The sequence below is a fragment of the Elephantulus edwardii genome, unplaced genomic scaffold, assembly GCF_000299155.1.
Source record: "Elephantulus edwardii isolate Elephantulus edwardi_28Jun2011 unplaced genomic scaffold, EleEdw1.0 scaffold00416, whole genome shotgun sequence".
Classification (NCBI taxonomy): Eukaryota; Metazoa; Chordata; class Mammalia; order Macroscelidea; family Macroscelididae; genus Elephantulus; species Elephantulus edwardii.
The window spans coordinates 701,612-723,484 of record NW_006400166.1 but is presented as its reverse complement, the minus strand read 5'-3'; the positions used below and the strand labels follow the sequence as shown (position 1 = coordinate 723,484).

Genomic DNA, 21,873 nt, shown 5'->3' with positions numbered 1-21,873 from the left:
GTAAATGCTTTGAGATGACTAAAGAACCAGGCTATCAAATAGAGAAGAGGAAAAAATGCCTGGTTAAGGATTGGAATGTTAGCGGAGTAATTTGCTGGAACTGGTCCTACCTTAAAATGTTATTTGTGGGGACATGGACACTTCAATGGGGGGGTGGGTGTGTGTGTTAGAGACACGGGACACCAACCAAAAAACCATGTGCCAGGCAATTTCTTATACTGGTTTCTAGAAGGCACACGTTTCTGATACCTTTTTTAAAAACTACAAATTACAGGAGACCCCAATATCTAGACAGTCCATTTTGAGGTATTAAATGCATGATGAAAAAGATTAGTTATATCCAAGTAAAAGGCAATAAAAATAGTTTTAAACCAACATGGTTAAATGTTAAGATTTTTAAGAAATCAAAATATTTTTATTCAGGTCATTTTAAACTAAATAAATCTTCCATGGCTAATGATTGATGTGCAAGTAATGCTGCTGGCTTTCACATTCCTTGTTTCCTTTACTTCATTCAGTCAGAATAAAGGTGATCAGTTGTTCTTGAACAGGTCAATACAGCTTTGTAAGAGAGAAACATTGTTCTGAAAGAAAAGCAGAAAGAGACCAATAAATCTTTAAATATACCACATATGTCTAAGAGTTCAATTCAAACCCACACGACATTTTAGGACTAGTGGATTTCTCTCCAATCCTTCTGTCTCCCTCACCTCCATTTGCTCCCAAATGCAGTTTTACTAGATCTGCTAACTGTAAATCTCAAGTGGATAATAAACACATTTACGATGTAGTCAGTGTCCCTAGATGTAACAAACCAATAATGCTCTCAGCTGTTAAAAAGTCCATCCAGAAGTACTCCAGAGAAAAGATCCGGAAATCCAATCACCCACTGAAAACTCCATCAAGCATGCAGAACCCATGATCACATAGGAGAGCCAAAAGATAAAAGGCAATTCCACAATATTTATGAAAAACATTGTAATAAAAAATACACAACAATATTACTCATTTTCTTTCTCAACCAATGTCAGAGCTCAAGGATCTGTTCCCAGGTCCTCACTCCTGAGGTCTCTCTGCAGCACTGATAGGCTTAAGGAATTAATTGGGACCTTTCAAAAGTTGGTTTAATTTAAGGGCACTTACCTTGGCATGCTTTATTTCTAGTTCAGACATTTCTATTAGATTCTTCCGAAATGCAGCCACTCGTTTCCGTTTGAAACTGATCAATTCTATACGAAGAGATAAAGCATTCAAGATTACCAAGAAAGTGAAACCATTTCCCCCTTTAGCCAAACATGTATCAAGTCTCCCCCAAGCTGTCAAATGTTTAAAATAAACCACCCCAAAACAAAAACATAACAATAAAGGATACTATTGGGTAAGTTAAAAAAAAAACAAAACAAAAAAACAAAACAAAACCACAACTGGACAGAAAAATGTCCAATTTCATGATTTTAAAGAATTGCTTATCTTTTCTACTGTCTATATACTACAGACATGATCTATCTACAGGGTATGCTATCTTACACCTAGGTTCTCATTTTCTGTTGCTTCTACTGGAACTCAGGATCCTTAGCTCACTGGAAAGGTGTGTGTGGGTTTGTTGTGTGTTAAGCAGCTCATTCATTAACTAAAAGTTGGGTGGTTTTAACTTACCAAAGAGCTCCTCTAAGTGAAAAGACCTAGAAATTTATTCCTGTAAAGATTATAACCTAAAAACTCTACAGGTACATTTCTAGTCTGTTACTAAAGTCTACACTGGGTAAATCTAATATCTGAACTATTAGTGAAGACTCTATGTATTAGTAGTATTTCTATATATTTGCAACCTTCCCTCCCTGTAATCTTTAGAGAACTTTAAGGTGAAAAATAAAGTGTCCCTGCTTTTTTACCTTCTTTTGCAGATTCAGAAAGCTGTTCAAATTTCTGGCAGCATTCCTGCTGATGTGCCTCTGCCAACCTGACATCTTTGCTTTTTAACCGGGCCTTATCCAAAGCTTTGTTTGAGTTCTCATAGTCTATGAGGGCTTTGGTACGTCTATATAAGAGATCCTGGGTAGAAAACAAAAAAGGTGTGACACTTCCTTTATTTAATTATCTGAAGGCAATTTCAGAAAACTAATCATCAACAAAACAGATCTGAAATAAAGACCTCTTTAAGAACTATTAACAAAGAGCAGATATCCATCCAGTTGCTAAAAGAGGTAGTTTAGACTTATGAATTATCGAGGTTTGTTGTTGTTTTTTTCTTAAAAAAGCACAACACAATGAAAAATAACTTTTTCTTTTAATTTTTTTTATTGTATTATTTTTACGCGTACCGTCAAATCAGATCTGACTGGTACAGGAGGAGATTGCCCCCTCCTTCTCCAGCAGAGCATCTGGTGGATTTGAACCATGTACCTCTGGGACTGCAGTGCAGCATCTTGCCACTAGGCCACCAGAGCCCCCTGAAAAATATCTTTTTAAAAATGAGAAAATTCAACACCACCACCAAAAAAACCCCCCCAACCAATAGCAAAAAAAAAAAAAGAGAAAATTACAGTTGGGTGAAGATACATCAACTATGCCTGAAATGTTTAATTTCCAGAAAAAGACAAAACATCAGGGAAAACCAATTATAAACATTTCAATTCCAAAGGCTCTTATCAATGTTTTATCACTTGTTAGGTGATTTTAAAAAATGCTTTGACTCATAAAAAGGTAGATACATCTACAATTCAGTAAAAATGGACATATACAATTTTTGCCTCATAAAGTCTTCTGACCATGCTTTCTCTTCATGTCCTGTACTTTAATACAAAATAATTAAAAAGAACATGTAATCTATTCTGAAAAGTGTTTGTCTTTCAAAATAGATGTTAACTTTCCATTTGAATCAAAAGTACACTACTGGACCTTTGAGGTCTTAGCAAAAATGGTCCTTTGTTATTCTGATGATTCATAATCTTGAGCTTACCTTTGCAGCCTCTATGTTGAGCATGTAGTATCGGAGAAGTTCAGTCAGCTTTAAATCTTCATCTGATGAGACTCGGTTTTCTATTTTCTAGAAAAAAAAATTTAACAATTTCTTTTTATTGCAAAGTATGTAAAAATATAAAAATAAAAATGAAAAAATTTCCTTACTCTAAGTTTCTCAAACAGCTCAGCAACCTTCAAAAGGTACCTGAAAATAATAGACATGATTTTCAATTTAAGCTCTTAAATATAATCTTAAGAATTCTCCAAGCATTAATAGTTCAGTAAATTCTAACTTGCCATTTTAGGCAGTATTTTCACAGCAGTAGAGAAAAAGTTGGAAAATTCAGGCAATGAGTGTTAACACACATGGGAGACAAGCCCCCCCGTTGTGGTCATTCAAGCCATTCTGCATGCAGAAACTGAAGGACTTTATCAAATGCCTGATCTGTAGTAACTGTGTCAAAATTCCAATGAAGTACCACTATGCCTCTCACACGCTCAGGGCAAACAAGAAATAAAAATTATAAGAGTCAGATTAGACATGATTTTTTTCTCTCCCTCATGTTCATCATGGTTAAAACGGCAAATTTCACTTACAATTTTTCAACATTATTCAATATATTATGGGGGGGGGGATGGACGGACCATGCCCACAATACTGTTTGTCTAATGTGCACATGCCACACTGTCAAAAAAAGATAACTCTGTGCTCTAGAGCAAAATAGAAAGCACATGGTTAATACTTACAACGTGCCATTCCTTGATTCCAACCCTAAACAACTTTCATGAGTGGAGAGCTTCTATGCTATCATTTTTATGGAAGTACATCATGGAGGTGTATTCCTTATAATTCCTAGTACGTCTGAACCTTTCAGAGAGTAGTCGAGCAGTTCACCACTGTACCTCCTTACCTGCTGCCACTTAGCCAGTTCTAATTTATGACAATCTCCCATGAATTTCTGAGGAAGCATAGAAGACTGTCATCTGTCTCCTTCACAGCCTGACATGTTACTATTACACTAGAGTTCCTGATTAGAACTCCTATATTATGCATTATTCTTTCAATTATACCAGTGAGTGGGGGGGGGGGTCTGTAATTCAGGGACTTGAGGTAATGTTCTTCCAACAAAAACTTACTTTTTGATGACTGTGGGCTCTTCTAAAGCCAGGCTATGTAGGGAGGCTGAAGTATGAATATAGTCATCTGCAACATCTGCAGAAACAAAGATAGCCCTTTTAACATAAACAGTAAGGCACACTAGCCAAGTGACAAGTTCTTAAAGCTGGTAGGTGAATGATATTTACTTTTATGAGATCTGGTCATTCTGTCAGCTTTTGCGCATGAATCTTTGATCTTATTATAGTAGTTAATGAGAAAATTCTTCTCCTGCTCAAAAAAATTATCCACCTCCTAAGAGAGAATAATAAATACATTTAAGTTCTAAGAATTTAAATGTGTATTTTGTTTAAAAAAATTCATGGCAAACAAGCTCATGAATAAAGTTTCTCTTCAGATTATTAAAGGGCAATTGACAAAATGCCATTTCACACCCTAGGCCAGCACACATGTAGAAAAACTCTCACATTCTTCAGATAGCACATCATCTGGGAATAATTTAGTCATGTCTAGTAGTGCTGTGGTCTTCCTTTCAGGATACATCTCTACTACTACCACTTCAACAGTTCATCCTGGTGCAAAAGTATCATCTTATCTTGAATACACGCATTAGTGAGAGTAAGTGGTTTTTGGCTAGTTGGGGAGCAAATGATGGAAGCAGTCAAGTATTGACTTAGGAAGTCAAAATGCTCCCAACACAAGCCACCTATTTAAATGCCAAATAAAACCATATTCTTAAGAGCATTCCTCCTACTCAGTACATATATTGTGGGATTCCTTACTCACATCTCAAGTGGCAAATCCAAATAATAGTCACTATAAACAATAACTCACTTAAAAAGAAGTGAATACAGAAACCATTATCTGTAATATTAAAAAGACCAATGTATCAATCTGATGTTAAGAGTCACACGGTATTTAAAATTTCCCAATACATTATAAAAAGAAACTACTGTTAATTAAATTAAGCAGGTACTTAACTAAATTTATCCATAATATAATAATCACCCCTATGGCTATTAGCATGAACTAAAATAATATTGTAAAAATGCCAAAACCCACTCACCTTAACTCCAGAAAAAAGGACTTCATCAGCACTTTTCACCACATTCTTGAAAAAACCACCAAACACTTCCTTGGTATTTTTCCGCCTAACACTTAGCTGAAAAAAGAATGCACAGCATGTATTACTTTCCCAGGTGCGCATTAAAGAACATCAGTACATGTTCCAAAATACTTTTTAGTACTTATAAAATGAGAAAAGATGTGTTGAGAGCGCTCTGGTGGCCTAGCGGCAAGAAACTGCACTGTAATCCCAAAGGTATGTGATTTGAATCTACCAGATGTTTCACTGGAGGAGGAGCAGTCTCCTCCTGTGCCAGGCGGATCTGACTTGATGGCACACAACAACAAAAAAGATATGCTGAACGATCAAAGTCACTAAATCGTGAGTGGCTTTTAAATCTTTGGTTCATAACTCTGACAATTCCATTGTGTTAGAAGATAAGAAAAACCTAAGCCAAAAATTCTCTAAGGATATGAATCCACCACATTAAAAAAAAAAAAAACCCAAACAACAACAAAAAAACACGTTTCATTCAATAAAGTGGAGGGAACGACGAATCCACTTTATGTTCTACTTAATAATCTGAAAAGTAACCAAAATGTAGTCTCAAAAAATTGTTTTATAAAAATTACAGTAAGATTTTCATTGTGTCAAGAAACTCAGAACTTACAAAGAATTTTGCATGTTTTTGAAATATAGCTTTAGCGATGTTAACAAAAACCATAAATACAGAACAAAAAATGCCTTACATCCTGATCATATTCCAGGAAAACATGAAAGTTTCGATCTTTACTGAGAACAGGGTGAGAAGAAAGTCGCTGAAGAAAGACTTCATGGGAGGATACAGTCTTCTTAAAGACAGCAAGATATTCACTAAGAAAGACAGATAACATCCAGTTGGCAGCCAGCAAATACCACTCCTCGCTCACACTACTATCTTGTTTATCTTATCAAGTCAAATACTGAACAGGACAAAATAACCTTTGGGTTTAACTAGTTAGGCAAAGCAGCAGTTGCCACTTGGAAAGTGCATGAAGAACAGATGGAGAGGGAAGGTGACTGAATGTGTATGTAAGGTACCAAGTTTGGGTATGTTCCAAGCAACATAATCATCAAGGCAGTTTTCTTTAAAACAATGAAGACCCATTAATTCTGTAGCCAGTATGGGTATAATTAGCTTGAGTCGGCAATTTAATTATAAAATTGCTTCCTCTCAGATTACTTTAGAACTCTAGCCTGTTTATAGAGGGCACTCCATCCCCAGAGCTGGGTCACGAAGGCATTCAAGTACTGGGTGACTCAGTACCTGGCATCATGGGTGCACTTCCCTAATAAATGAGGCAGAGGGTGGGGAAAGAAAGCACTGAGCACAGTTGCTGACAGCATCTGTACACTATCTAATACCTACATGTTAAGAAGGGTATGCTTTTGAGCCAAGGTAAGGAAGTCTCAAGGTTTCAAAATTTCAACTATTTAAAAATTTAGAGCAAAAAATTTTATAAAGAGAAGTACAGCTTTTTCCTTCTCACTCTTCAGTTATTTAGGTAGGTTTTAATGGGTGGGTTAAGACTATTTGCTTCAGAGAAGAAAAAAAAACCTGAAAAATCCGGTAGAAATTTTCAATTCTTTTAATACATAAATCTCCAAATGACAGACTTAGGAATACATAATTTTCTGCTTGGAATAAAGAAAAAGCCAGATTAAAAATCTCTTCCTGAAGACTTGAGACTTAATCCTGCTGCAAACTAGGAAGCATCAACATTGTTATGTGCTGTTGAGTTGTAGAGTCGCTTGCGACTTACAGTGACCCTATGTACAATAGCCCTAAACTCTGCTCTGTCCTGTGCCAATCACACCGTCTCTGATACACCCATTCCGATTATGTCCCTCCTATGTCCAAAATATGTTAGAGCCTCAGAATCCTTGCCTCCAAGGAGCCGGCTCGGTTTGACCCTTTGCAGGATGAATCTGTTTTCCTAGCATCAACATTGTTATTAAAAATTGCTCACTGGCAACAAACTTGATTTAGGTTTGTTTTTCCTATACTTTTTGCAGGGGGGAATGAGAGCATTAAATACATTTCTTTCATTTGAAAATTTTATACTCAGAAGGTTATTTTCACTATGCCAGATAGTCTCTAACATGTTTGGTATACACCAAAGAAAAGAAATACCTTTTCCAATTTGGGAGTTAGAGGAGAGGGTGTTGTTAGTGGTTTAAGCCCCAAAACCACATCCTACAAAATGTAGATTTTCAGAAAATGCTATTAAACGACTAATTAACTATACTTTATTCTTTACTTTTTAGTTTATAAGACACAGCTCATTAAGAAAATCTACTTACGCTTCTAGTTCTTGTTTCATTTTGGCGAATTCTTCTTTGGTCATTGATCCTTCACCCTCTCCCAATTTCTGCATCTTCTCTCGAGGACCATCAAAGTCAGGTTTTGTAGGAGCAGGTGGGATCTACAGGAGAGGCAGGTGTGACCATAAGCATTTCTGCTTCAATAGTGACATTCTAGTTTGATGTATCTGGATGAAAGATAATCCAGTGTCCTGATTTTCTAATAACTGACAAAAACGGTATATGGGCACTCATTTTTGAACACAAGTACTTCCTTCAGTTCAGTCATTATGGCCAACTGGCAAGACAAAGTAGCGATGATCCTTACATTAGCTTTAAAGTTAGTTTAAATTAAAATTCAATGAATTATCAAGATTACACATATTCAAAACAAAAAGATTATAAATTCTCTAGATTTCAATGGGAAAATGTTTAAGTTAGAGAATGGTCAAAAGATTCTCTTTTTAACTGAACGAAACATTTAAACACAAGTTTATGTACCAATTTCATTCAGTTCTTTAGTTTTCCAGTAACCAAGAATTAAATCTCAAGGACCAACAGGGATAAATTCAATCTGTGTAACATAGACACTTTATTTTTGGTGATGGGAATAACACTGAAGGCAAAAGAGGCTCTTAACTCTCCCTTCCTACTGACAGCATGCTTTAAGGTCTTGTTTCACCACTCTTTCAAGGGTCCTTCCCTCTTCTTTCCTTTTCACTTGAACTCTTTTGCATGGTCCACTTTTCAGTAACTATGCCTCTGTTCTACTGTCTTAATAAACCCTTTTCACTTGCTTTGCTAAACTAAAAAGAAATAAAAGACACAAGAGGAAAGAACCTATCAATAATTATCCTTTTATCTATCATTTCATGGCTGCTATACTATTCGTTCCATATTAAAACTTGCCAAGTTAATACACTGTGGAAAAGGTGGTAAAAATCCCGTAAATAAAATGGCCAGAAGAAATAAAAATTTCCAAAATACACTTACAATAAGTCCAGCATAATCTGTTGTTTCAATAAGAGTGTCATGTAGCCACACAAAGTCTTCATGTTGCCTGGTAACAGAAAACTCTGGGTTTTGAAATGTAGATAGAGTGGTCTGTAAAGAAGAAAACCACCATTTTTGTTTTCCTGAATTGCACAATGGGAAAATAACACAAATTACAGCATTATGCTAAGACCCAATAAAGACCAAGCAACACAACATTCTCCAAGACTACAGAACTCATTTACAATTTTACTTATTTTCTAAGAAATGTGCTTATAATTATTTTAATAAACTTTTCTGTACTTTTCAAAAATCACCTTCTCTAAGGCTTTCATCTAATGAAACTCACAAATTAAAGAAAACTTGCAGAAATTAAATCATAACTCTAATTCATTTCAAAGGCTAAACAAAACGAAATGCAGACCAAATTCCTATTGACATTAATTCTTTATTTCTCATTAAAATTTTAAATAAAAAATTATTTTTTTCCTACAAGGTTTGGTTAAGTGAAAAGCTGGGAATGGAAATCTATGGATCACAGACATAGGAAAAGCAAAGACAAGTGCACAACGGAGAAAGCATGAAACTGTACAGGTGACTCCTACTGCAACACTACTTTGGGCAGAGCAGCAGTCCTACCAAACTACGGAGCTTCACCACTGCAGGGAAAATGGTAAAACAAGGGCCATACAGAAATACTTTCTACAAGCAAATTGAGAGTGCCCATTTCCCCCACTTTAATAGCAGTAGAGCTACACAGAAGCAAAGAACAATCATTTGTTTCCCTCAAGGATATCTTACACGCAACACGAATAACAAGGTTGTTTAAACTGATGATGTTGCTCTGCTACTTACCTTTGTGTGTACTGTAAACTTGACCTTATCTCTCTCACTGAGTGCATCAGGTATGTCAATCTGAAGTGAAGGATCAACATTCAGGTCCACAGACACAGATCTTAGCTGAAACACATTTTTTAAATGTCCGATTAAAAGTCTACTTAGCCCTAAAAAGGTGTCCTTCCAAGAGAAAGTCATAAATTAAAAAGCAGTTTGTAAAAACCTTTAAAATAAAGTCACTGTTTTGAGAGAGGTTTCTAGATGTAAGCTGTGGGAAAAATGTCTTCAGATGCTTGGGGGGGGTCCATTCATAGTACTATGAACAAAGCAACCATATAAGATTTCAACATGTAGATGTCAAGAAGTCAATGTCAAATGCATTTCATGAGAAATGCATTTATAAAAAGCTAGAAGAGCTTTGAGGGTGTAAAACTAGAAAGGAATGACATCCCGTCATTCTTTAGCAAATGCAAAAGTTTAAATTACTCAAGAAATATTAACAAGGTCCAGGTAAGTAAGAAAAGTTGGAAGAACAATACAGAAAGTCATGTGGTAAGACTGTATGACGAGCTAAGGAAAATGAAGTTCAAGGAACTATTCAGGGATCCTGGAGAAATTAAAAAAAAATAAATAAAAAATCGTAAACACATGCTTAGTCAGTAGAATTCTTCTACTGGTCATATGAGGGGGAAGTGTGAACTCTGCCATGACAGTGAAAAATCATTTATTTTGCTGGAAATTTAATTTAAAGGAAAATAAACTCAGCTCCATTTTTACTGGTTTCAAATTTTTCTTTGAATGACATCATTCTTGGAAGTCAAATTCTTAAAATCTAGACTTTCCAGAGCCAAAAAAATTGGATCAACTTAGAAACTCTGACATGAACTGATCTTTAAAACCTTAAACAAAAAATATTTGCTGTCTCAACTAAAAGGATGTAATCAGTGTTACTAAACCACTTATGTAGAAATTACTGAGTTTATGTTTTGCTGTATGTGTGCCAACAAAATAAGAGATAAGAAAAGAAGACCTCTAAGAACAAATGTTTTGCTGCTGTATTTCACATACAACAAATTATAAACCCTATAAATTCCTGGAGAAATTAATGGATAATCCAACTAATAAACATGATTATCTGACCAAAGCAACTATGCATCTCAGACTATAAATTAATGGCTAATGAACTGTTAGGGCTCAAACTGTGCCTTCCCTTACAATGTGTTGGGAATCTCAATCCATCAAGAGATTCGATCCTGTCCAGAAAGGGTTTTGTCATGGTCAAATTATCAAAATAATGACACACTGAGACTAAGTGCGCACAGATTTAAATGTCGCATGAGGACTGCTAAGGAACCAAGGGAACACGAACTATAGCTGATAAGAAACATATCATCCCCTAGAACTGAGAAAAACCCCTTTCCTTAAACCAGTGCCCTTAAGTCAAACTTCTTGCCACCCGAAGTCTAAGAATGTAAATCTCAATTAATTCTAAAAAATGCAATTTTAATGTGAGTTTTTAGTAAAACCACAGTAAATTTAACAATGGCCTTTTAAGATCTCACTCTAAGTACTTTTCCTTCCAAATATACTCTTGATGACACCTATGAAATATTCGATGGTTTTGTGTAATCTTCACATTTCCACTTCTGAAATCTCTGCAAACAATGATAAAAGCTTAAGGTCAAGGACAGTTCATTTTATCACGACTTTTAGCTCTGGCATACTTCTAATGTTTCCTTCCACCTGATAGTTTACTAATGGGACAAACAGCATTCAAAGGAACTTTAAAATACTGACCACCCCAACTCATGTTAGTACTTGGCACAGTGAGGTATATCAAGTTATAATTAATGTGGGTAAGATGCCAAGTAATGGCAACAAGGATGTACCTCCCACAGCTCAGCATCATTTTCAGAGAAATGATAAATGCAAAAAAATTGTGAAAGGTTTAGTTTCTAAGTCAGCACTTGACTCTTGAAAACAACAAGTTTGAGTAAAAAAACAACTCAGCATTCCTCCTTATGCTTAGTTAACAAAACCAACAACCCAGAATCCCTTGCCACAATGCTCGCTAACTCACAAAGCTCAAGGCATATGGAGTGGGTTACTGTTAAGTGCCCATCAGAACTGACTCAGACCTGACCCTCCATTAAGTTAGCAACAGCAGTAAATCACATGAGAGAGGGCTGTTTATCTTTAACCCTTGCAGTAGCTAGTGGATTTGAACTGCATACCTCTGCACCTCTCCCTCACCTACTTTCATTCTCTAATATTATATTCAGAGCACCACTTAGCACTAGTACTAAGTCTGACTTGTGCCAGATGTTGAAAAGCCTCAAGCACTTCTTAAATCACTAGAGAACAGTTTTACAAATCATTCCCTGTTCAGTAACTTATGCCCAAACTTGTAATACTTCATCTCCCTATATGCCTCTGTAACAAATCCCCAAGTAATAATCTGAAAAAGAAACAAGAAGCATTTTATAAAGGAGGTTTTTTTTCTATTTTAAGAGGCCTACATATCTCTGGACAAGATAAAGCACTTTCCTGAAAGGAGACAACTCCTGAATGGAAGTGTTTCTCACCATGGTTTCCAGGAAATCCTGCAGTTCTAACCACCATGGGTATCATATATCCCACCTATAAAACTCCATCCTTAAAAATTCAGAATCTAAAGCACTAGACACTGTACATGTTGACTGGTTTTGCTATGTATTTTTTAACTCCATTAATCTCAATTGCTGGGTAGAATACCAATTTGGAAGTTAAAGGGTGTTCAATTAGCCTAGCTGTTGTATGGCATCAAGTCAGAATCAATTCATAGCCTTCAGAAGCACTTAATCACATGGGAGCAGGCAGTGGACTGGAACTGCATGCTCTTGGGTTTGCAGGATACCTTCTTAGGTCACCAGAGCTGTAGTCAGCTAGTTGACTGTAATTTCCAGTTTAGACTGGAATCATATCACACTGCCAAAATAAAAAGATGTACAGCTGGAAGAAAACATCTCAGTAACTAACCTGTTGGAATGGTCTAATTGTTGTTAGGTGCTTCACAGTGATCCTATTAACAATGGATGTGAATCTTGCCCTATGCTGTGTCATTCTGATATGCTAAAGCCCACTGTTATGACCAGTGGGTTGACTCATCTTGTTGAGGGTCTTGCTTTAAGTGATCCTCCACTCAGTTTCATATTTTCCGGAGGCATGTTTAGGAAGTGGATGCCACTCCTGCTTCCAGAAAGGCTTCAGGCCTTTTGTTAATAGGGTTGTTATGAGTCCTGCTCAACTCAAGGCAACCAACAACAATCACTACTCAGTTTGGTATACAATCTCAGTCAAATGTTGCAACCTCAAAGCTCACCCGCCAATGGGTTTTTGAGAGGCTACAAATTAATGGCATGGAAGTAGACTGCCCATCTTTCTTCCCACAGAGCTGTTGCATTAGCAGCTTAACTCCCTATACCAAACCAGAGCTCCCTTTAAAAACTACAGGGGGTCCCCACCTAGAATGCACAGGTCTGTGGTTGAGCAGTAAAGGTTTGCTGGGTGAGAAGCAGGGAGTCATGAGGACCCCTGGCTTGTTAACTTGGCCAATATAGAAGCTATAGCAGACTGAGAAGACCAACAGGTCTAGAATGCAGGAAGAAGAAATGGCTTCTGAGGTTGCAGCCATTGCCTAATGCCCCTTCTAAACCCAGCCTGGACTTCTGGTAGTTCTCTGTTGATGTGCTGTCCCAGTCGTTTTTGGATAATCTTCGGTAAAATCTTGCTTGCATGTGAAATCAATGATATTTGTCTATAGTTTCCACACTCTGTTGGGTCACCCTTCTTTGGAATGGGAACAAATATAGATCTTTTCCAGTCACTTGGCCAAGTGGTTGTTCTCCCGATTTCTTGGCACAACTTGGTGAGCAAGTCCAGGGCAGCATCTATTAGCCGAAATATGTCAATTGGTATACCAATTAAGGCATGAAGTAGCTGGCTTATATGCTTTCACGGAAGTAGTTCTTGCTTTTAGTAGTTATTGAAGCCTCCTCAATATAAATGAGCAAAATATAATGTAAGTGAAAGCTATATAAAACACAATGTATATATCATCTCACCACAGCAGCAGTGGGAAAGTTTAGCAGGGCAGCAAACAATAAATGCTGGAAGAGGATTGAGACACTGCTAGTGGGATTGTAAAATGAACAGTACAACTACTCTAGAAGGCAGTTTGGCATTTCCTCAAACAGCTGAACATAGAAACTCCCTATGCTATGACTCCACTCCTAGGGAAAACAAGAACTGAGACAAGAACAGATTTGTACACCACTGTTCACAGCAACGTTATTCACTATTTCAAGAACATAGAAACAGCCCAAATGTCCAACCCTAATAGAATGGATTGAGAAATTGTGGTATATTCACACAATGGAATACAATGCAACACTAAGGAGTGAAAATTTCAAAAAAATACTACATAATTTTGGTGAAACTAGAGAGCGTTATGCTAAGAGAACTTGGTCTCATAACAAATAACACAAATAAAGGCGTAAGATCATTACTGTATGCTGTTTCTGCCACTGGCCACCACAGATCTGATTTAAGATAAGCAGACCCTGAAAGCCACGAGACCAATAATCTCAAAGCCCACCACTCCTTCCCCTACAACAGGCTGATCCACAGCAAGACCATGCCAAAGTGATTTAAAAATTTCCTTCCCCTAACTCTCAAAGTTATTATCCTTTACTGTACCTTAGTTCTCAAAGGGGACAGAACTGAGAACTTCTGATTTATGTACTAACAAATGCCACTATTATTTACTTATAATTTTAAAAAGCTAGATAAAGGGCCGCAGGTGATCAGATTTCCACCATTCATCCTGGTGACACAAACTATTCTTCCAAGTAGTCTATCAACACACAAGCTGTCTGCAGTAGAACACAGCAAGACTGCAAGGTGCTGGAGGCTACCAAGCCCAAGTTCCTAGAACAGGAATCAAGCCTGGAAGAAAGACAGTGTAGCACACTCAGCGAATGGATAAACAGAATCATCATTTCACAAGGCCACAAACCCACATACAAGCCCCAACAAGGTAGCTGGGAGACAAAGTTATATTAGTTCCTTAGATAACTGTCTTCCTCAAATTCTAGTAACCTGTTAATCAACATGACACTGCAACAAATGAAAAGGAAAAATCTCAAAACCCCACACCAACCTCACTCACTTCCACTACTAAGCCCTTTTATCTAACTCTATTCTTTCTAAGGTGCTTCTACAAATTTCCATATCACTCATTCTAATGTAAGTACTTCATGTTATCATCAACCCAAGTGTCTTCTCTCCAGCAACACTGTTTTGCACTGCACTTCTTGAAAGATCAGGTCAAAAGAACAAGTTGGAAACATCTGCATTTGTACTCACCTGGCTCCAAGGTGAGGTAAACCAGCCTATACCTACCGGGTAGAATAATAACGAACCTACCAGGGCAATCTCCACCTTCATTTTACAGCCTCCTAAAATCCAGCTAGACCTGGTTCAGACAGTAATGAGAGCTGTTCACAGAGTACCTTGAGACCAGATGTCTCCTTAACCCAGCATAAAAACAAAAGAATACTGAGCACAAACTTCATTCAGGCATTTTCATTTCCCAATTAACAAGGATCGTTACAAACTCAAAAGAATAAACTATGATATCTCCAAACACAAATTCTCCTCAGGGAATTTTCCATTCTTGGCCCACAGTGCTTTCAGTACTGCATGTCTGGACACTAACTGGATATCAAGAAGTTGAAGAAAACCCATTTTCCACCACATTCTGATAAGGTTCCTCAATATCGTTAATTCTACCAAAATTATCCAACAGAAAATCAAAAGGGCCAAACTCGCCCAGCATTTCTTAAGCTCAAGGAACTGAGGAACAAATTCAAACCTCGGGTTGCTATAATCAAGGATGCTTTCGGCAGAATGTTAAATGATCCAGGAAGTATTAAAAGGTGGAAAGAATATACTGAGTCACTGTATCGAAAGGAATTGGCAGACACAGAAGAATTTGATGAAACAACATATGAGCAAGAGCCTATGGTGATGAAAGAAGTTCAGGCTGCTTTGAAGGAAATGGCAAAAATTAAGGCTCCAGAATAGATGGTATACTAATTGACATATTTCAGCTAACAGATGCTGCCCTGGATGTGCTCACCAAGTTGTGCCAAGAAATCTGGAGAACCACTTGGCCTACTGACTGGAAGAGATCTATATATGTTCCCACCCCAAAGAAAGGTGACCCAACAGAGTGTGGAAGCTATAGAACAATCTCACTGATTTCTCATGCAAGCAAGATTTTACTGAAGATTATCCAAAAACAACTGCAACAGCACATCAGCAGAGAACTACCAGAAGTCCAGGCTGGGTTTAGAAGGGGTCGTGGTACTAGGGATATTGTAGTTGATGTTAAATGGATCTTAGTTTCATTGACTATGCAAAGGCATTTGACTGTGTGGATCAAAACAAACTGTGGCTGACACTGAGAAGAATGGGAATCCCAGAACACTTGATCATGCTAATGCGAAACCTATACTTGGACCAGGAGGCAGTCGTCAGAACTGAGCAAGGGAACACTGCATGGTTCAAAATTGGGAAGGGCGTACGCCAGGGATGTATCCTATCTCCATGCCCTTTCAACCTATATGCAGAACAGATTATCCGGGAGGCTGGGCTCTATGAGGAGAAATGTGGGGTCAAGATTGGTGGACGATTTATCAACAATCTGCGTTATGCGGATGACACAACCCTGCTTGCTGAAACTGAAGAGAACCTGAAGCGCCTGCTGCAGAGGGTCAAGGACTGCAGCCTACAATATGGACTGAGGCTCAATGTCAAGAAGACAAAGATTCTCACCACTGGACCAATTGGCAGCATCAGGATGAATAGTGAAGAGATTGAGACTGTACACAGCTTTAGTCTGCTTGGCTCCACAGTCAACACTCTTGGCACCAGTAGCCAGGAAATTAAAAGGCGCATTGCCATGGGAAAGTCTGCTGTTAGGGACCTCTCCAAAGTACTGAAGAGCAATGGTGTCTCTCTGGAGACTAAGGTGCGTCTGATACAGGCCATGGTCTTCGCAATCACTTGTTATGCATCAGAGAGTTGGACGATGACCAAGGAGGACAGAAGGAGAATTGATGCCTTTGAGCTGTGGTGCTGGAGAAGAGTATTGAGAATACCATGGACTGCTAGGAAAACAAACAGATTTGTCCTGCAAAGGGTCAAACCGGGTGGCTCCTTGGAGGCAAGGATGCTGAGGACATGTTGTGAGGAGAGACCGGTCCTTGGAGAGGGCCATCATGCTCGGGAGGGTGGAGGGACGGCGCAGGAGGGGAAGGCCCTCTATGAGGTGGATTGATTCAGTGACTGGGATAATCAGGATGGGAGTGTCAGAGACAGTGCAATTGGCACAGGACAGAGCAGAGTTTAGGCCTGTTGTACATAGGGTCACTATGAGTCACAAGGGACTCGATGGTGCATAACAACAAACAAGGACAACTTAAGTTTCCGATTTCATGTTATCTGATTATCCTGTCACACAACCTGGTCTTACTATATTATGTATTACACCATTTTAGGGAATCAGCCAGGGCCACTGCTACCTGATTCCCACCCATAATCTCTAGATATTTCCCCCTCACCCCAGCAATAAATCTCATTACTATGACCTGAAAGACTATTCCAAATCAGCGGAAGGTAAAGGTGCTATTAAAAAAGCCTACAACACAAAGTATCGTGAATCAGAATTCAGGATGAAAATACCCAAGGCTTAACCTAAAATGATGTTCTTGGTCTTGGCCCCCCACCAGAAAAAAAAAAAAAAAGGCTTAAGCAGTATTCACAAAACAGGAACTTAAGAAACTGCAAACTACTGACTCAGAAGGAAGGCATGGGCAGCTTTAAAGTCACTTCCTTTTTAAAAACAGCCCACCCAAAACTATAAACCCATTAAGTTCAGGGAAAAGAAAAAAAAATTCTAAAAAATAGGTAAATTTTGTAAAAGGTTCCTACACGAGAACAGTTCTCCACCCCAATATATTACCTGTAAACTTCAAACAGCTATAAACGTTACAAATTGGATTCCAAAAAGTGAAAGGTCTGTGTAACCAACTTATTAAAGCACAGTTCTAACTTCTGCATCCTTTCCCTTCCTCCCTTTTCTTTGTGCTTCACTTTAGTGAATTCATGACAGGAGGCAGCCTCATGAGTGTCAGGGTTCCAACACCTCAACAGACTGCTTTCTGAGACCAGAGCCACATTCTGAGACTAAGCTCAGTATACATACAGAATCTCTGAGTAGGAATCTAAAAAGCTGAAGGTGACTTAGGAAGGGTGATTTCTACCGGAACAAGGTTTTGTGTAACTTTTTTCCTACTCTGTCAAAAGCCCCAGGCACTAGAGAACATTCAGTGTTGGGGGCAAGGGTTACTAGTCTAGTTAGTGTAGGAAAAAAAATGCAGTGTAGGGGGGAAAAAAGCTAATTTGTTGTGACATAAATTTACAATCGTCCCCATTAGTAGAGGAAGTTGGAAGCAAACCAACCATATAATTCTTTCCTGAAACTGTATTTTACGAGACAAATGGCAGAACCATCTAAATGCTATAAAATGGCGGGCTCTAAGTCACAGCCCAATACTTACTCCAATTCAAAGCCCACAAACATTCACAACTCACTGCAATCAAGTTAACTCTCCAACCAAGGAGCCACTGAGTGCAAAACTAAAGCTAAAACAAGTATAACTTACTTTTAAAGTAAAAAATACAACCTAATTAAGTACAAAGAATTTTCCTAGCATTACCTCATGCTTGAGTTCCAACTGAGAAGACGGTAAAAATCAGACTTAAATATTTTAAAACGTAATGCACACGACTGTACACGATACATTATGTAAGAATGAGTATTTTAATTCTATTGCTTCCTTCTGTGTAAAAAAAAAAAAAAAAAGAAAAGACTAGAATCCCTAATAATCTTTACCAGGAAGCAAAATCCTTAGAAAACCTGCTGGTATCTGAATGTGTTTGTGCTTTACAAACCAGGAGGATTATCTGTAACTAAGAAGGCACCTCGAGGGCTTCCATTCCTTCGTATACAACATCGAAACAGATCAGGGAGGCACTTTTAGAATGTTCTGGAAAGATGTTAGTACCAGGCGCTCAATTTTTGGCTTTACTTATTCAAGAATTTTTTCAACCTTCAGAGAAATAAAATACTCCAATCAAAGTACTACTATTCCGAAATGTTTGCTGTTTAAAATTGTGTGTGTGGGGGGGGGAAACACCTTACATTATTTAGCATTTGTTTCATGGCAATCTGCGCCCACGATTTAAATGCACGTGGCATGTGAGAACTCGAAGAGTCCTCAGGGGACTGCCGCTTCGGGGACGATTCTCGGCGCTGGGAAGCCTCGGGGCGCTCCTGTCTCCCGGGGTCGCTGCCGTGGGCTCAGCAGGCGGAGGCCGAGGACGCCGCCAGCCAGGGCAGGGCTCCGATCTGCTATCACAGGGTCGCAGTCAGTGCCCACTCCACCGCAAAGGGTTTGGTGGAGGGCAATTTAGACAGAAATACTTTTAAAGCACGTTGCTGGTCTTTGGTAACTGATGAAAAATTACTGCGCTCTGTCACTGCGCCGAATTCAGGTCTATCAAGCCAGAGAGATTAGTGTCAGCTTGGGCGCAAAACCCAACTGGGGCTTGTTAAATGTTAACAAACCAAGTGGCGATTTCAACCACATAAGCACGTCCCCAAGCGTCCCTCCAGCACACTGGACATGCGAGGGAGCATTTCCAGTCTTTGCCGCCGGAGACACGAGCAGCCCCTCGGTCGCCCCTCACGGTCAACGGCGCCAGGAGCCAGAAACTGCGAGCAGTGGGAGGGAAATCACGCAGGACTTCGGGGGGCGGCGGCGGCCGCAGCCGAGCGCGGGGAGCACCTCACCTTGCTGTGGTCCTCCTCATCCTGCTGCATCAACTCGGGAACCGCGGCCATGGCGACGCAGGTCTCGAGCGGGGGCCGCCTGGCTGTGCGGGGAAAGAAGATGATGGGCCGCGGCCGCGGCTCCGCCTCCACCAGCCTTCCAGCCAGAGGGATGGCTGGAGGAATCCGCACTCCGCCACCATCCCAGCAGCCCCGGGAGCAGCCAGCAGGACGCCACGTGCTAGCCCACAGAGGCCTCCCCCGTCCCCGCTGGCGTCCATCTTGAAGTCGGGCATATAAGTAACGCTGAGCCTACCCTCGCTCCGCACTGCGCAGAAACCGCCGACTGCTGGGCAGCAACCGGACACGCGGGGACAAGAACTATCCCCCAGCAAAGCGCGTCGCGAAAAAGGCCTAGCGCGCCTGCGGGGGCCACTTATCAATCTGCCCGAGCCCAAGATGGCGACGAGCTGTGACGTACGAGGGTCTCGCGAGAACAAAGAGGCGCGATTGGAGGCGCGCGCGCTTCTTCCTGAGGGGCTCCGCACAGTCCGCGAGAGTCCAGTGTGTGCTGCGGCCTTTAGCGGTACGTGAGCGCCGCAGGGCATGCTGGGCGCCTCAGGCAGCGCGCCCCTAGAGCAAGCGCCGGACCAATGAGAGAGCGGGCAACCGAAGAAGGCGCGCCTGTGTGACGACACTGTCGTGACTCCGGAGGTACGGACCCTGCCACGTGTGGTCGGGCGGGAACCCTGTTCTTCTCCTCTCACGTTCCTTCTTCCCTTCTCCCTGCACAGACTGCGGGTAAATCAGGGTCCGTCTCTGGCAAGGCAGGAGGTGGGCCCTGCGTGTCCCCCGTTGTTAAAGATGGAGTTCTAATAGTGCCCCCCACACACACACACCTTAGAGGGATAAGGAAAATCCGGTGAGAATACATAGGGTCGTCCCGTTAGGTAGAGAACGATCGTACACATTTGGGATTGAGGACGAGGACTTCTTGCCTCAAGCAAATTTGTTAAGGGTAAAAAGTCCCGACAGTGCAGTCCACAGTGCGTTGCACTGCTGAGAATTCTGTGGGGATGGGACATCGTGCATAAAGATGCACAGACACGGTGGAGAGTCGAACCGACTCCGCGGCAGCAGGGTGGTTTTCGGCTTCTTGGTCCCTGTGCCCCTAGTACTGGGCTGCTCACCAGAGTATTGGATGTGGCAGCCAGCTTCGGTAAAGACAAACCGCTTGGCTAGGAGTCCGACTCATGGCTAGCCTCCATCAGGAATTCCAGATAGTCTTCTTATTAAGGAGGGAGACTGCCCCTTATGCCCGACACCCCCAGGGTGCCATTCTGTAAAGATTGATGTTTGTTATGTGCCGTTGAGTCCCCTGTGACCCATAGCAGCCCTTATGTACAGCAGCTCTGAAGCCTGCCATGTCCTGAGCCCGTCTTGTTAATTCCAACACACCAGCGCCCATATCAATCCATCTCATCCCGGGTCTTCCTCTCCTGTGCTGTCCCTCCACTCTTCCAAGCTCGATGTCCCCCGAGGACCGGCCCCTTCTGGCCACGTGCCCAAATTAAGTGAGATAGAGCTTCAAATCCTAGCCTCCAAGGAGAGACTTCGTTTCACCCTCTCCAAGAGAGACCTGTTTGTTTTCCTAGCAGTCCATGGTATGTTCAAGATTCTTCTCCAGCACCACAACTCGAAGGTATCAGTTCTTCTGTCATCCTTAGTCTTTGTCCAGCTCTCTAATGCATAGCAAGCAATTATGAAGACCATAGCCTGATGTTAGGTGCTATTGAATTGACTACAGCTCAGCTATTCAGAGTTGGATCTGAACAAATGAATGGCCCCTTTGTTCTGTCTTGCCATTCACGATCTGCGACATCCTCAAGCCCATAGTGGCTGTTACTCTGTCAGTTCATCTTGTTGAGGGTCTACCTCTCCGCTGACTCTACCTTCCCAGCATATCTCTTTCCAAGGACATGCCCAAGGTGTGTGAGACAAAGTTTCACCATCCATGCCTCTAAGGAGCACGTTGCTTTTACTCTCTCCGTGATAGATTTCTTCTTTGGGTAGTTAGTCAATACTCTACCACTGTCACAATTCAAAAGCATTGATGTGGTTCCTCTTATTATGTATGCTTCAAATGGCATATGAAGCAATTGAAAATGCCATGGCTTGAATCAGGTACACCCTTGTCTTTAAATTGACATCATTTGCTCAGCTCTTTGGAAAGGTTTTTACAGCAGATTTTTCTCATGCAACACTGCTACCACAGTGAGTGTTGATCGTGGCTCCAAGTAAAATGGAATCATTGACAGCTACAGACTTTTCTCCATCTATTATGATGTTGCCATTGATGAGAAATGAGGATTTTTGTTGATTTTCAGATGTAATCTATACTGAAGGTTATATAGTGTTTGGTCTTCAGTAAGTGCTTCAGATCTTCAATATTTGGGAAGCAAAGTTGTGTAATCTGCATAACAAAATATTAATGGCTCTTTTTTTTTTTCAATTTAGTTTGTTCTTGTTGTTGTTGTTATGTGCCGTCGAGTCGCCTGCGACTCATAGCGACCCTATGTACAACAGCCCTAAACTCCGCTCTGTCCTGTGCCAATC

At 40.2% G+C, this 21,873-nt stretch overlaps 1 protein-coding gene across 1 annotated transcript; it reads right to left on the bottom strand.

The window, feature by feature from the left end:
* Positions 1–533: 533 nt before the first annotated feature.
* SNX5 (sorting nexin 5) lies at positions 534–19,390 on the bottom strand. Its single transcript, XM_006902462.1, has 13 exons — positions 19,279–19,390; positions 9,336–9,440; positions 8,481–8,591; positions 7,488–7,609; positions 5,894–6,017; positions 5,145–5,240; positions 4,267–4,372; positions 4,099–4,174; positions 3,127–3,166; positions 2,960–3,046; positions 1,893–2,052; positions 1,144–1,229; positions 534–584 (listed from the first exon to the last, which is right to left on the bottom strand). Exons 1-13 carry the CDS (start codon positions 19,327–19,329, stop codon positions 534–536), a joined length of 1,215 nt encoding a protein of 404 aa, XP_006902524.1. The 5' UTR covers positions 19,330–19,390.
* Between the last annotated feature and the right edge of the window lie 2,483 nt (positions 19,391–21,873).

Bases quoted from the DNA above. Each gene is read 5' to 3' on its own strand.
- SNX5 (XM_006902462.1), bottom strand. From the start codon at position 19,329: ATGGCCGCGGTTCCCGAGTTGATGCAGCAGGATGAGGAGGACCACAGC. The intron at 7,610-8,480 runs GTAAGTGTATTT...CCTCTCCTGTAG, and splicing joins CAGATTATGCTGGACTTATT to ATCCCACCTGCTCCTACAAA. The intron at 4,175-4,266 runs GTAAATATCATT...TTGTTTCTGCAG, and splicing joins AATGACCAGATCTCATAAAA to ATGTTGCAGATGACTATATT.